The sequence below is a fragment of the Colletotrichum tamarilloi genome, assembly GCF_030869305.1.
Source record: "Colletotrichum tamarilloi strain Tom-12 chromosome Unknown Scaffold_9.1, whole genome shotgun sequence".
Classification (NCBI taxonomy): domain Eukaryota; kingdom Fungi; phylum Ascomycota; class Sordariomycetes; order Glomerellales; family Glomerellaceae; genus Colletotrichum; species Colletotrichum tamarilloi.
Window position 1 is genome coordinate 321,152 of NW_026849392.1, and position 12,605 is coordinate 333,756.

General features: G+C 55.9%; 5 protein-coding genes across 5 annotated transcripts; 3 read left to right on the plus strand and 2 right to left on the minus strand.

Moving 5' to 3' along the window:
* Positions 1 to 563: 563 nt before the first annotated feature.
* On the plus strand, positions 564 to 4,248 carry CTAM01_03860 (uncharacterized protein; the record flags this gene model as incomplete). The annotated part of the gene is made up of 3 exons (XM_060519891.1): positions 564 to 729; positions 787 to 1,196; positions 1,246 to 4,248. The coding sequence occupies 3 exons, from the start codon at positions 564 to 566 to the stop codon at positions 4,246 to 4,248; spliced, it is 3,579 nt and encodes a 1,192-aa protein (XP_060385312.1).
* A 2,098-nt stretch (positions 4,249 to 6,346) lies between these two features.
* On the minus strand, positions 6,347 to 7,252 carry CTAM01_03861 (nicotinamide N-methyltransferase; the record flags this gene model as incomplete). The annotated part of the gene is made up of 1 exon (XM_060519892.1): positions 6,347 to 7,252. The coding sequence occupies one exon, from the start codon at positions 7,250 to 7,252 to the stop codon at positions 6,347 to 6,349; it is 906 nt and encodes a 301-aa protein (XP_060385313.1).
* A 92-nt stretch (positions 7,253 to 7,344) lies between these two features.
* Positions 7,345 to 7,967, plus strand: CTAM01_03862 (uncharacterized protein; the record flags this gene model as incomplete). The annotated part of the gene is made up of 2 exons (XM_060519893.1): positions 7,345 to 7,476; positions 7,758 to 7,967. 2 exons carry the CDS (start codon positions 7,345 to 7,347, stop codon positions 7,965 to 7,967), a joined length of 342 nt encoding a protein of 113 aa, XP_060385314.1.
* Positions 7,968 to 8,474: 507 nt separating this feature from the next.
* CTAM01_03863 (uncharacterized protein) lies at positions 8,475 to 8,711 on the plus strand (the record flags this gene model as incomplete). Its single annotated transcript, XM_060519894.1, has 1 exon — positions 8,475 to 8,711. One exon carries the CDS (start codon positions 8,475 to 8,477, stop codon positions 8,709 to 8,711), a length of 237 nt encoding a protein of 78 aa, XP_060385315.1.
* Positions 8,712 to 10,275: 1,564 nt separating this feature from the next.
* CTAM01_03864 (uncharacterized protein) lies at positions 10,276 to 12,543 on the minus strand (the record flags this gene model as incomplete). Its single annotated transcript, XM_060519895.1, has 1 exon — positions 10,276 to 12,543. One exon carries the CDS (start codon positions 12,541 to 12,543, stop codon positions 10,276 to 10,278), a length of 2,268 nt encoding a protein of 755 aa, XP_060385316.1.
* Positions 12,544 to 12,605: the final 62 nt, after the last annotated feature.

Here is a 12,605-nt window from a genome sequence, read left to right on the forward strand (position 1 = left end):
GAGTCGGTTTTCTCGGTCGCAATTCGAATGATGATCACTTCATCACCGGGAGACCATGGAACTCCAAGAAGTCAAGGTTGACGGCGGGGTTGAAGAGTTGTTTCAATCCGCCGGTGTCCGTTGTAGCTGTTGTCGTTCGGTACAGATCGAAAGTGTTTCGACTGAGCTCGCTGATTCGGGGAACGTGTTCCCTTTCGGGGCAGCAAGTTGATTGGCTGCGCACGGCATGCAGGGGTTCAGAGGCAGCAACAGCTCGTCGTTTCCGTCCCTACGGGGCCGCCCCAGGCACATGCCTGCGCCAGTACCTTTAGCACAGCGACCCGGTTATCCAGGACAGGTGGGCTACGTAGGTAATCCGCCTACGGTTAGGTTAGCTGTACGTACCTAAGGTGATGGATGTACCTACACTACCTCTGGACCATGTCATCAGATTACCAGCCCAGCTTCGGAGCTTCCCAGCTGCATCATATTCCCAGCAGAACGACCCTTTCACGCCTCGAGACGACCGTCGCATGAGCTCGACAATGGCATTACGGCACTCATGATAGTACGACTGATTTAACATGGCATCCGAGGATCCAGACGACCAGACCTCCTCTGCGTCCGGGAGCTCCAATGCGATCGCCCGCAATGACGGGCCCTTTATCCTGCGCACATTGTTGGAGGATGTGCCGTTGTCGGCAGATGGCGCTGACGAGGGGACTAAGATCAATTGTGTCGAATACCTAGGTAGGTAGATGTGACCTCTCCGATGGCTCATCACGGTGCTGATCATCTTCCCACCAGACCACAACCTATACATCGGCACGAGCGCATCCGAATTGCTTCATTTTGTCCAGATCCCAGCCGACCCCGCCGATCCGGCCGGACGACCATCTTTTATACTTGCCTCCCGTCTGCGGCCGGCCTTTGCCGAGAACAGCAACGCCCTCCCAGGCATTCAACAGATTCTCCTTCTGCCCAAGGTCGGAAAGGCTTGTGTGCTTTGCAACCAGACCGTCACCTTCTACTCTCTGCCTGAATTCAGCCCCGTATTCGGAACTACGCAGGTGAAGAACTGCAATTGGGTTGGCGGAGTGGACTTGAACGATCCCCAAGATGATGTTGACGAATCCGCTGCAGGGGTATTCATCCTCCTATCGCTGATGCGAAGGATTCAGGTTGTGAGGATCGGGGAGGTTGCAAGAGCAGTCAAGGTACGCAATGCCTCGTTCTATAAGCAATGAATGACTAACGGCTGTTTAGAATATTGACGTACCCGGGACTACAATATCGATTCGTCGCGACTCCATTGCGTGTGTTGCTGATTCACGAAGTTACTCCTTGCTCGATGTTGGCAGACAGCTTAGAATTCCGCTCATGACCATATCCTCCTTGGACGACTCACAACCTGCGGGTGAAATAGGTCAGGCCCAAGATATCGCAGGCAGTGTAGATGGCGGTATCTTGAGAAGTGCATCGGCCGCCCATAACCGACCGCTCCTCTCCGCTGGTGACCCTCACGGCCATGCTAGAAGCACGAGCCTGGGCGGTCTGCTCAGCGGTGGACGGAGGGACCTCAGCCCTCGAGGAGCCGACGAAAGCGCACGGCAAGGATCTTCACCACCGACTCCATCTGCCAGTCCAAGACCTTCGGGCGAAGGCCCTTTGCCGCCGCCATTAACAGACAAGCCCTTGCCAGCGGCGCCTGCAACTGCTCGCGCGGAGACGTCTCCAACAAAGTCGGCTCCCGTCTTCCTCAAACCCCACATTGTTTCGCCAACAGCTGAAGAATTCCTACTTGTCACTGGCACTGGACCCTTGGACCCGGGCATCGGGATGTTTGTGAACCTTGACGGAGACCCAACGAGACCGACTGTCGAGTTTGACAGATACCCGCGGGAAGTGGTGGTTGACGGTGGGGCCTCTAACCAGGCATCGTCCAGGATGGCACTGGAGCAGGATGAGGAGGGATATGTCATTGCATCCATGACGAAGGACTCGGAAGCAGGGCTCCGTCACGGACTGGAGATTCAAAGATGGGATTCGGACGGGACGGACCCAGAAACTTCTAAATGGTGGTTGGAGACGGAAACATCAGGAGGAGATGAAACGACACCTTTGGGGATTCGCTCGCTGATGGGTACCGACGAGACCCATTTCGAAGAGATTGTCGAAAGACTTTGTCAGAGGAAGTTTTCCCCGTTTCCTGGAGGCCTTGCCGAAAACCCGATATTCTCACCGAGAAGCGCAGACTCTCGCACCGCATCATCTCTAGAGCAGATGACGAAAGAGCGAGAACTGTTCGAGCGTGATGTAGACTCACAGGAAGAAGACGCATTACCCGAAGGGTGGGAAGAAAACAGAAACGCTGAAGAGAGTGAGTTTGCAAGGCGACTGGCAAATGCCAACTCCAGGATAGCAGTATGGGCAAAGGATCATATTTGGTGGGCAATTCGGAACCCGACATTGCTGCGGCTGGAAGCCCGACTAGAAGCTGCATGCGAGCAAGACGGGACCTCAGACCCATCCAAACTCAACCGACGTGCAATTTTCACGGTACTCAACTCGTTTAGAGGGCAGGATGCCAAATCAGAGCTGGAGTTTGTGACATTCAGTTACCTGCGCCAGCGTGCTGGTGTCCTTCTTCTTACCAACTTATTGCATGCGACAGAGACGCCTTTCACAGATGCTGAGTTGAAAGCCTTGGAGGAAGTTTTGGTGGAGAGTAGTCTGGATCCTCGCGTTGTTTTGTCTTTGATACCCGGCCTACGGAATGAGATTGTAGAGAGCCGAAGAGGCATCTGGGTCTTTGGCGGCGTCAAGAGAACAACAGAGAACTACTTGGAAAGCGAGCATTTTCATAAAGACAGTCACTCAATAGGGGACCTCGACGGCAAAGTCATGCAGTTTCTGCGGCGGTTCCTAGCCGCGTGGAGAAAGAAGAAGGGATTCGGCAGCGTTGCAGACGAGAGCGAGGTGTTCCGGACTGTCGATGCCGCGTTGTTGCTGGTCCTCCTCGAGCTCGACCAGACTTCACCCGCAGGCCTGGCGAGGAAGAGCTCGTCGGTCCGATCAGAGTTATATGACGTTGTCGACAAGGGCGTAGATTGCTTCGATCGAGCTGCCTCCCTTTTAGAGTCATACCACCGCCTCTTCGTACTCAGTCGACTATACCAAAGCCGCAAGATGGCGGGCGACGTTCTTGCGACCTGGCGGCGTATCGTCGAGGGTGAGGCCGACTATGGAGGCGAGCTGCAGGATGGAGAGCAGCGCGTCCGTGAGTATCTCACGAAGATTAGCAGCCAGGCCCTCGTGAGGGAATATGGTGTCTGGCTCGCGAGTCGCAATCCGAAGCTCGGCGTACAAATCTTTGCAGAAGATAAGGGCAAGGCGCCCGGCTTCGAGCCAGCGGAAGTTGTGGCCATCCTTCGTGAAGAGGCTCCCGACGCAGTCAAGTACTACCTGGAGCATCTTGTTTTTGGCAAGGGGCACACTGGTTATGTCAACGACCTCATCGCCTACTACTTGGACGTTGTTCTCAGCGATCTAGAGACGTCGCAAGAGAGCCGAGACGCGTTTGCCGGCACATACACATCATACAGAGCATTACAGGCTCCGAAACCGACATATCGACAGTTCCTCACGGATAACGCTCCCGAAGATGACGAGGTCTGGCAGAGCCGGCTGCGGCTATTGCAGTTGCTGGGTGGTGCACACCAGTACGACGCCGCCGCCATCAGGGAGCGCATATCCTCGCTGCCGGACGAGCTTCTCGTCCCCGAGACCATCATCCTCGACGGCCGCGAAAGACGTCACGAGGATGCCATCCGGCTTCTCGTACACAAGCTGGGCGACTACGACACGGCTGTCTCGTACTGCCTGCGCGGCGGTTCGAGCATCTACACGCGCCCGGACGGCAGGCGGGAGAGCACGCCGACGCACGACATGCAAGCGCGGCTGTTCCGGGCTGTCCTCGGCGAGTTCCTCGCCATACAGGACGTCAGCGACCAGATTGAGCAGACGGGCGCGCTGCTGGAGCGTTTCGGGGGCTGGTTCGACGTCGAGGATGTGCTGGCGCTGATTCCCGACCAGTGGTCCGTCGAGGTCGTGGCTGGGTTCTTGATGACGGCGCTGCGGCGTATCACGCAGGAGAGGCACGAGACGACGGTCACCAAGGCTCTCAGCTCGGCGGAGAATTTGAGAGTGAACCACGACTTGATTCTCAAGGTGGATGAGAAGGGACCGTCGATTGAGGCGCCTAATTAGTCGGCTGTGTAGCCGTGATTGGTGTCTTGGAGATTGGAGGAAGGGTCATGTTTTGATGTAGAGTAAATTTGGTCCGTAGAGGACAAACATAGCAAGGCGGGAGAAAGCACGATAATGATGATGCCCTCATAGACTTTGTTCCTCATATCCGGTGGTACGTGGTACCAATGCAGGTGAGGTGAGAGGAGCTGCTGGATTTCTTGACAATATAGGCACTAGGGATTGCAACACTCTGACGATCAACCATTGCTGTCGTAAACCGGGACGTGCTTCACAAACCATCAAGTCTCCCTGAATAAGCCGTTGCCTGTGCATTTCAAAAAAAAAAAAAAAAAAAAAAAAAAAAAAGCTATTCAGCGTCCCTAGCCATCGCAGACGGGGGGAAACAAGGTCCGAGTAAGTTGAGGTGTCGACGAATAGGAAACGGAAAGCAGCTCTTGTTTCCTTTTGCTATCACGAAGCCGCTGCATCCGGTCACGGGAAGGAGGATCTCACCCGTCGTTTATCACTCCCTACGGCCGGTTGAAATTATGGAAAGCGCCGAGATTGACGCAAAGAGACGGGAGACTTCGCTGCTGTTGCTGTTGGAGTGGTACTTACCTGCCTGCCTGCCAGCCACTTACGTATCTACCTCAGCTCCTGGGGGGGGGGGGGGGTGCTCTCGCGAACCCGAATGCGAATGCGTCTGGTCGGAGGCATGTGAGGTATCTCTATCCAGCCACCCAGCTGAGTTCTCATTCTTTCCCATGGACAAAAACCAATATGAACAGATGATCATAACCGATGACTGCACGTGGTGTCGAATAAAAGATTGCCGATCAAAACTTGGGTGTTTTTGTCTCATATGAAAAAGCCTTGGGAATGAGAAAACACGGAAACATACCTAGCTAGACCTAGGTAAAAGACGGGGGGGTTGATGTGAAGGGCGGGAGAGAAGAATGCACAATGGACGGACGCTTCGACGGGCTGGGTCTTGGGAAGGGAAAGCTGGTTGTGATGAACGAGTTGATTACGATGCTGCGAATAGGTCAAGAAGTACGGGTGCTCCGTAGGACAAAATGATGGGACAAGAATTCAATAATTGATGTAGGTAGATTCAATGCTGGCGCATGGATAGCTTCAAAGGGGGCTCAAGTTCTATTGACAGGCCGGGGCCCCCTTTCGGACCAAACTCCGTCCCTAGCTCTGGTTCTAGTTCTAGTAGGATTCCCCTCCACGTCCTCGTCCTACGATTCTCCCACTCATAACCCTTCTCCCGGCCATTGACTGTGGACAGCAAACTCAAATACTGCATCTAGCCAGGTCGGCCAACGCCCGAAGGAGTTTACCCCATCAACAGAAGTCTGGCTGTCTAGGGAAGGAAAACTCAGTAGGAGAACGGCAACGACGACGACGGTTTCAATGATTCCAAAGCGCCGTGCCTCGAAACCAAAAGTTCCTCCCCCAGCAAAGATCTAGGGCCCAGCCACAATGTCTAAGATCGAACCAATCAAGAGTCGTAGATCAGGCTCAGCTCAGCTGGAATAGGAGAGAACCCGTACCCGTAGGGGCCGTAGGCGCACCTCTGAGCTTCGAGGGCTTGAGTTTTCAGCCGCACCGGGCCTGGTACCCGGGCATAGCAAAGGTACTCTTCTTCTTCTTCCTCCTGTTTCCCTGCTTTCTGCTCCTGCTCCTGCTCCTCTGTTGTTCATGCCATGAGCACGTAAACAGCTGATTGCGGGCGAAACAAATTCATCACCATCATCTTCCTCCCGGGCGCTAACTTTACCCCCTTCAGCCACCTTTCTCAGGGGAGATGAGAGTACCCAAGTGAGCTGTCGAGGGAAAGCAAAAAAGGCAAAAGTTCCCCCGGAGAATGGAGCGGGACCTCGGATGGGGCCTAGAGCCTAGAGTCCAAGAGCCTAGAGCTGAATCGAGAAATGATGTCGTTGAATGTCTCAGCATCAAGAGAGACAGAGCGGAGTGTCAAGGTCCGCACCAATGGTCCTTATAAGTCAAAACCCCACCCACGTCGTGGTTCTTGTTGCCCACTGACCGTGACCGCTTGTCTGTGGCCACCATATTATGTATATTTTATTCTTCTTGTTCTTCTTTCCTTTCACGCGGCAGCCTTGCGTTTAAGCACCGCAATAGTCAACCACCTCTTTCGGACCGTCACGTCCTCGATACCGCGGTCCCAAGCCCACTCCCGCTCCTCGCCGTCGCAGTCCCGCTCCCAAATGGACTCGACCTCGAGCCCGGCGTCCGCCAGGCTCGCCTCCTCAAAGAAGCCGCGCATCTTGGGCCGTCCCGTGTGAAATCCGGCCACGACCCAGCAACGGGACTCGGAGCCTTCTCGCATGAACCAGGCAATGGACTTTTGCAAGTTGGCGTGCTGCCAGGGCATCCAGAGGCAGTCTGCGACGAATAGCCGATCGAAAGCGTGCTTGTTGGCGATGGAAAACGGATCGTCGAGCTCGCCCCACGAGTGTCCCTCGACCAGGACCTCGCGGGCCGTGAGGGCGCCCGTGGGGGAGACGGCGGGGACGATGTTGCGCGTGGCGTTGAGGCGGAGGGACTTCATGACGGCCGGGGCGGGGTAATCCGTCAGCACGGTGCGTTCCGCGCCGAGGAGGGCGGACATGATGCTCGGCAGGGCGGTGCCGGCGCCCAACTCGAGGGTTGTCTTGCCGCGGACGTCAAAGTGCGATAGTGGGGGCCCGAGACGGACGGGCACGGCGGTGTCGATACCCAAGGTGCCGGCCTCGACGAACTCGCCGAGCTGGAGGCTCGAGTTCCAGAGGTAGTGGCTGAAGAGCTTGCGGTCGTCGGCGGCGTCGGGCTCGGCGAGCTCAAAGGTCAGGGGACGGCGTAGGTGCGGGGAGGTGTATTCGATGCCGTTTACGGCGTCGCCGTGTTGGTTTGTGACGTCGTCGGGGAAGATTACGCCGAGGGAGGACATGAGGTAGTCCTCGGGGGACTCGGCGGGCGGGCCGGTCAGGGAGATGCGGGATGTGAGCGCCATTATTGACGGATAGGAACGGAGAAAGAGCGCCGGGGGGCCGGGATGTCGAAGGAGGAGGAGGAGGAGGAGGAGGAGGAGGGTGGGCAGTCGAGATGCCGGGGATCCAAGGACGGCGAGACACCGAAGCGAACGAAAGCGAGTACGACGACGACGACGAGGACGAGTTTGACAACGAGGTACCTGCCGCGAGTAGAGTGCTGTCGTCGAAGCGCAGTGGCGTTAGGGTATGCGTAATGCAAAAAAAAGACTTGGGTAAACGGGGAAAAATTGTCGTCTTTTTCGGTGTGTGCGCGCGCAAGGCCAGGAGGAGGTCAAACGGCGCATGGCGGGGTAGTCGAATTGCCCCGCCATCCACCGAGTTGCGCTACGGACACCTACCTAACAATGTACACCTTCCCTCAGTCACTGGTCAGGCGGCATCGTGCACAGCGAGTCCGAATCAGCGAACAACCCCAACGACAGAAAAAAACTAAAAAAGACCGGGAACGACACCGCCATGAAACAGGGAACACGTCGATTTTCGAAAGATGGGACGAAAGAGATGTGGCGTCTGTCAATGCCGAAAAGATGTCCTCGCGGTGGCACCGACGAGAGGAAGAAGAAGAAGAAGAAGGGGTACGCATACACTACACAGGACGCACAGCCATCAGAGCCGCAAGGAACCGCACTTGCGTCTGCGTCCGCGTCCGCGTCCGATGTCAGTGATGTGGGATGAGAAAAAACAAGGTGTTGAGCCTCACGACGCCACGGCATGAAAGACTGCAAGAGATGGGACGGGGGGAGGCGTAGAGGACGTGGACGCGCACCACGGCATAGGGGCACCGTTGCCCCTCAGGAGTTGGCATAACCTGCCCATGAGGTGGTTTCTTATGTAAGTTTGTAAGGTAAGGCGAATGTGTTAATAGTCGGATGGCAGGGTTGATCGTGAGAGTGGGAGCCTCCCTGGAGAGAACCATCAGGATCATCCAGGTCGGTGATAATAGTGCACCTATACACTACTACTCCGTACCCGTATAGTGGTATCCTTACGCAGTAAGCGTGTACGTGGTATGGTACGCTACTTTACTTCAAACCTCATCTCTGGGATGCTCTGCAAGGTACGAACCTGGAGCTTGGAGCCTGGAATCCCTGGGACTTGGCCCCCGGGGCAGAGGAAAACAATTACCACGGCGCGGATGCTGCCGCGACACAGCCACACTGGCCACGATGTCTTTTTTCCTCCATGTACTGTGGTAGCTTTCCCGCCTGGGCTGTCCCTCGGTCGGTGCGTCGGGGGCCTCTTCAGGGACCACAGTGCCGGAGAAAATCATCGTCAGCGGGGTCCCTTTTTCTGTGTCTCCGTCCTTTCTTCCAGTGGACCGTAGGTATCAGCGGAGGGAACCTAAGCGCAGGTGGCTGTGCAAACAAATCGCTGCAGACTGCAGAGTGGTCCCCCCCCCCCCCCGTAGCCGAAGCTTAGCACTACTAGCGGGCTCGCAGGAACCCGCATCTCGACAACAGTTTTCCGCTCCACCCCTCCTCTGGGCTCCCTCTCCCTCTCCGTCATCACCACCACCACCACTACCGCCAGGGAACCTCCCACTAACAGAGGAGACCAAAAAAAAAAAAAAAAAAGATAGAGGTGGTGCAGTGCAGTGGCTGTGCCGCCCTGTGCCGTCCACTCGCACCCGCATCCGCAAACCAGATCCCTTCTCTGCCCCAGATCCAACCATACACACACTCTCTTTCGTCCATTGAGTTTTCCAAAGTTACTCTCTCCAATGTGCAAAATGCTTGTAATTAGTAGTACAACCACACACACACACACACACACACCGACAATAGGTAGACTGCGGCCACAACATGCGCATGCCACTTATGCATGGCTATTTTGATCCTCCCTCGGGTCATCCTCATCCTCCTTCATCATACCTCCCCACCACAGCATATCATGCTTACTTACGTAGGTACCCTGACACGAACAAACGTAATCCGTACCTTACATTTTCGTCCCATCGTCATCAACCATCCGTCCATCCACCACCCTCGATCCCGAATCCCGTCAGCATGCCCCCCCCCCCCCTTTCTCTGGCCAGCCACAGGTACGGGTACGGGCTACCCAAACAGGCCGACCACCGGCCACCGGCCACCAGTATCCTCATCCTCCATCGGCTCATCCTCCATCGCTCGCGGCAGAGCGCGGAACTCGGAACCACCAACCACTCACCAGTAACCGTTTATTCTTGCTGCCTGGCACTCTAGGATCTTGGGGGCTTGGGGGGGGAAAAAAGAAGCAGCTAGTTAGACTAGCTGATGAGGTCGCACAAGAACCAAGGCACCCACCCCATCGTGATTCGTGATAAATCTGGCAGTCTGACACGCCTGATAGGGGATCTTAGGGCCAAAGAACAAAACCCCCTTCACCATCCCCGATCCGGTAATACCGCTGCGAGTCTTCGGCACGACTATCCATCCCATACAAGTACAGCCCGTCCACACTCCCTTGCTTAACACTATTGCTGCCGATCTTTGCTGCCAATCGCTGACCCTGTCGCGCTGTCAAAACCGTCAGTCCTGTTCCTGTTCCGTCATCCCTTGTTTCCGACAAGTAATCAGATCGGGATTCGTTATCCAAATCGCATCATTCCCCATCTATACCCGAGGCATCACGGTTGTAACTCATCACGGCGAGTGAGAAGAGCGGGAATAGTGACAGTGAAAGTGAGAGTTGACAAGTGTCTCTTGTTTTATACCATCGAGCCTTAGGCTATCATATAGTATAGGGTATCAATCAAATGCTCCTTTTTCTTCAAGGGGCAAACAACATGGAACTTATTCCGTCCAATCATGAACCTCATGTCCATCCCGTCCTCGTAAGCCAGTCGTTGTAGTCCCGTACAAGTCTGCGCCAAACCATGCAACACCAAAATGTAGTGTGGAGATTTTTTTTCCGCTCGTCAAAATCGCTCCCGCCCAAAAAAAAAAAAAGAATGAAAAAGAAACGAATGAAGCATCCCGATGATATTGTCCTCCGCCGCCTTCCATTACTGAGCCGCCTGGCAGCTCTCAAGCATCGCCTGCATCTCCCGCAGCTGCTCCTCAGTCGGATCGTCAGAGATCCAGGGTCCCTTCTCCTCATCCGTCGCACCAAGGAAGCCCTCGGCACGCTTCAGCGTCTGCACGTCCAGGTCTGTCACGTAGTTGTTGCCGTCCGTGAGCTTGATGCGCACCTCGTGATCCGTCGACAGCATCATGTCGTCCTTGGCCAGTCGCCGAGGACCATCAAACACTGCCATCACCCGCTTCTTCATCGTCATCTGGCCCTTGTCGAAGCCCCAGGAAGAAGGGTAGTCGCGTCTGTTCTTGCGACCCTTGGCCTTGACAGGCATAGGGCCGCCTCCACGGGAGTGCGTGAGGCCGCGCGACTTTTGAACACCGTTGACCGGGTTGCCCTTCCTCTTGGGCGACGCGCTGACACGCTGCTTGCTGTCTTCCTCGTCATCGTCCTCCATCATCTCCTCGTCGTCCTCCTCCTCGTTCGAGGACATCTGCGTCTGCGTGGGCAGATGGTTCTTCTCCAATGTCTGGTGCACCTCCTTGTCGTTCTCAACCTCGGCCAGGCGCTGAGCGTTGATGGCCTCAGAAGGGTCCTCCTGCTGCACAATGCGCAGCACACAGTCGTCCAAGTGCTCGTAAAAGTCCTGAGCGTTGGAGAAGGTCTGCGAGCAAGTGGAACACTTGCCAGTGGCATCGGGAGGGTATCCCGCGAGCTTCTTGCCGCTGTTGGCGCTGCTGCTCTTCTTGCGACTGTTGGGTGGTGTCTGCTCGACGCCGTGGACGGCTGTCAAGTGACGCTTGAAGACATCGGCGCGGTTGAACGACTTCTCAGCCGCTGAACCGGAGCCGGGGCAGAAACCGCACACCATGGTTCCCTTGTAGTGCGTCAGGGTGTGGCGGTTCTTGTCGTACTTGCGAGCGAAACCCTTGACGTGGTAGTCGCAAGTCACAATCGGGCACTTTTCCGGCCGCTCAGTCTGGTGAGTGAGCATGTGCGCCTTGAGGTCTTTGAAGACCTTGCCGCATTCGGGATGGGGGCATCTCTGCTTCTCCTTGCCCTCATCGCCGCTGTAGTTGTTGCCATCAGAGTAGGTTGAGGGGAATGAGTGAAGGCTGGGGCGGCGGGCGTCACCGGGAGTAGCGTAAGGGCTGAATTGCTGCTGCTGTTGGAAACCGCTGTGGAGGAAGGGCGATTGACTGCCGTTGCGAACCATTGACATTGACTGTGATGAGGGCGAGAGGGCAGGCGAGGTGGGATACTGGTTGGGGTTCTGGAAGTTGGCCATCATGGGGCGGCTGATGTCGGGGTGGATCAAAGAAGGGTCTGGAGCGGAGAGGTGGTCAGCGGGCAATGTGCGATAAGGAGGATGATGCTGCTGCTGCTTGACAGAGGAAAACCAACAAGAAGAACCAAGAGGAGCGACGAAATGGCCGCTGCTCTGAGAAAAGAAAGTAGAGACTCGAGGAGTCTTTGGCGAGTGGCCCCAGACGGGCGCCGGAGGAGAAGAGAAGGAAGTAGAGCTAGGAGAGACAAAGGACAAGCTTGACTTGCGCGATGCGGGCGTGACAGGGGATGAGGAGGACGAGTGAGTATCCAGCACCGGGCCCGAGTCGCGCACGCGCACAGCTGAAGCTATAGCTGTGTTGGAAGAATGAGAGCCGATTGACTCGTGTGAAGGAGAAGGAAAAGAAGAAAGCGCGCGAGATGAGGGCGCAAGAGTGGTTCTAGAAGCGCTTGGCAACTCACCCACGAAACCCGGGGGCTTGGTGTTTGCAAATTCAAAAGTTGCAAAGTCTTCCATACCTGGGCCGGCGTAGGTCGAGTACTCTGTACCGGCGGTGTTGTAGTAGTCGTGGGGCACGATGCCCGGGGTCACAGCGATGCCGGGGTGCGCCCAGTCGAGGATTGGCGCCGGCTGGTCGTTGTGTGATTGGGGCGAGCCTACGTTGGAGGAGGCCGCCGATGGTGCTGATGCGGTAGAAAGGTTGGAAGAAGGCAGTTGGAACTCGGCGTCCTCGTAGAGGCCAGGTGATGTGCGTCCTTGGTACATAAAGTTGTTGTCGTAGAGGGCGGGCTGGTGATCCATTGCCATGGAGGTTGGGAACAAGTAAGAGGCGTCGGCAGGGATGCTCATCTCCATGGGTGCTGTGCTGAAGACTCCCTGTGGTGGCTCAGGGTAAAGAATGTAGTCGTCGTGGTGCTGGGGGCTCAAGTGCCTGGGGAGCATGGTATATGACTGGTCTATCGAAGCCATTTTGTAGGAGGTAGATGTGTGTGTGTGTGTGTGTTTGTGTGTGTATATGGTAATGTGGTGAA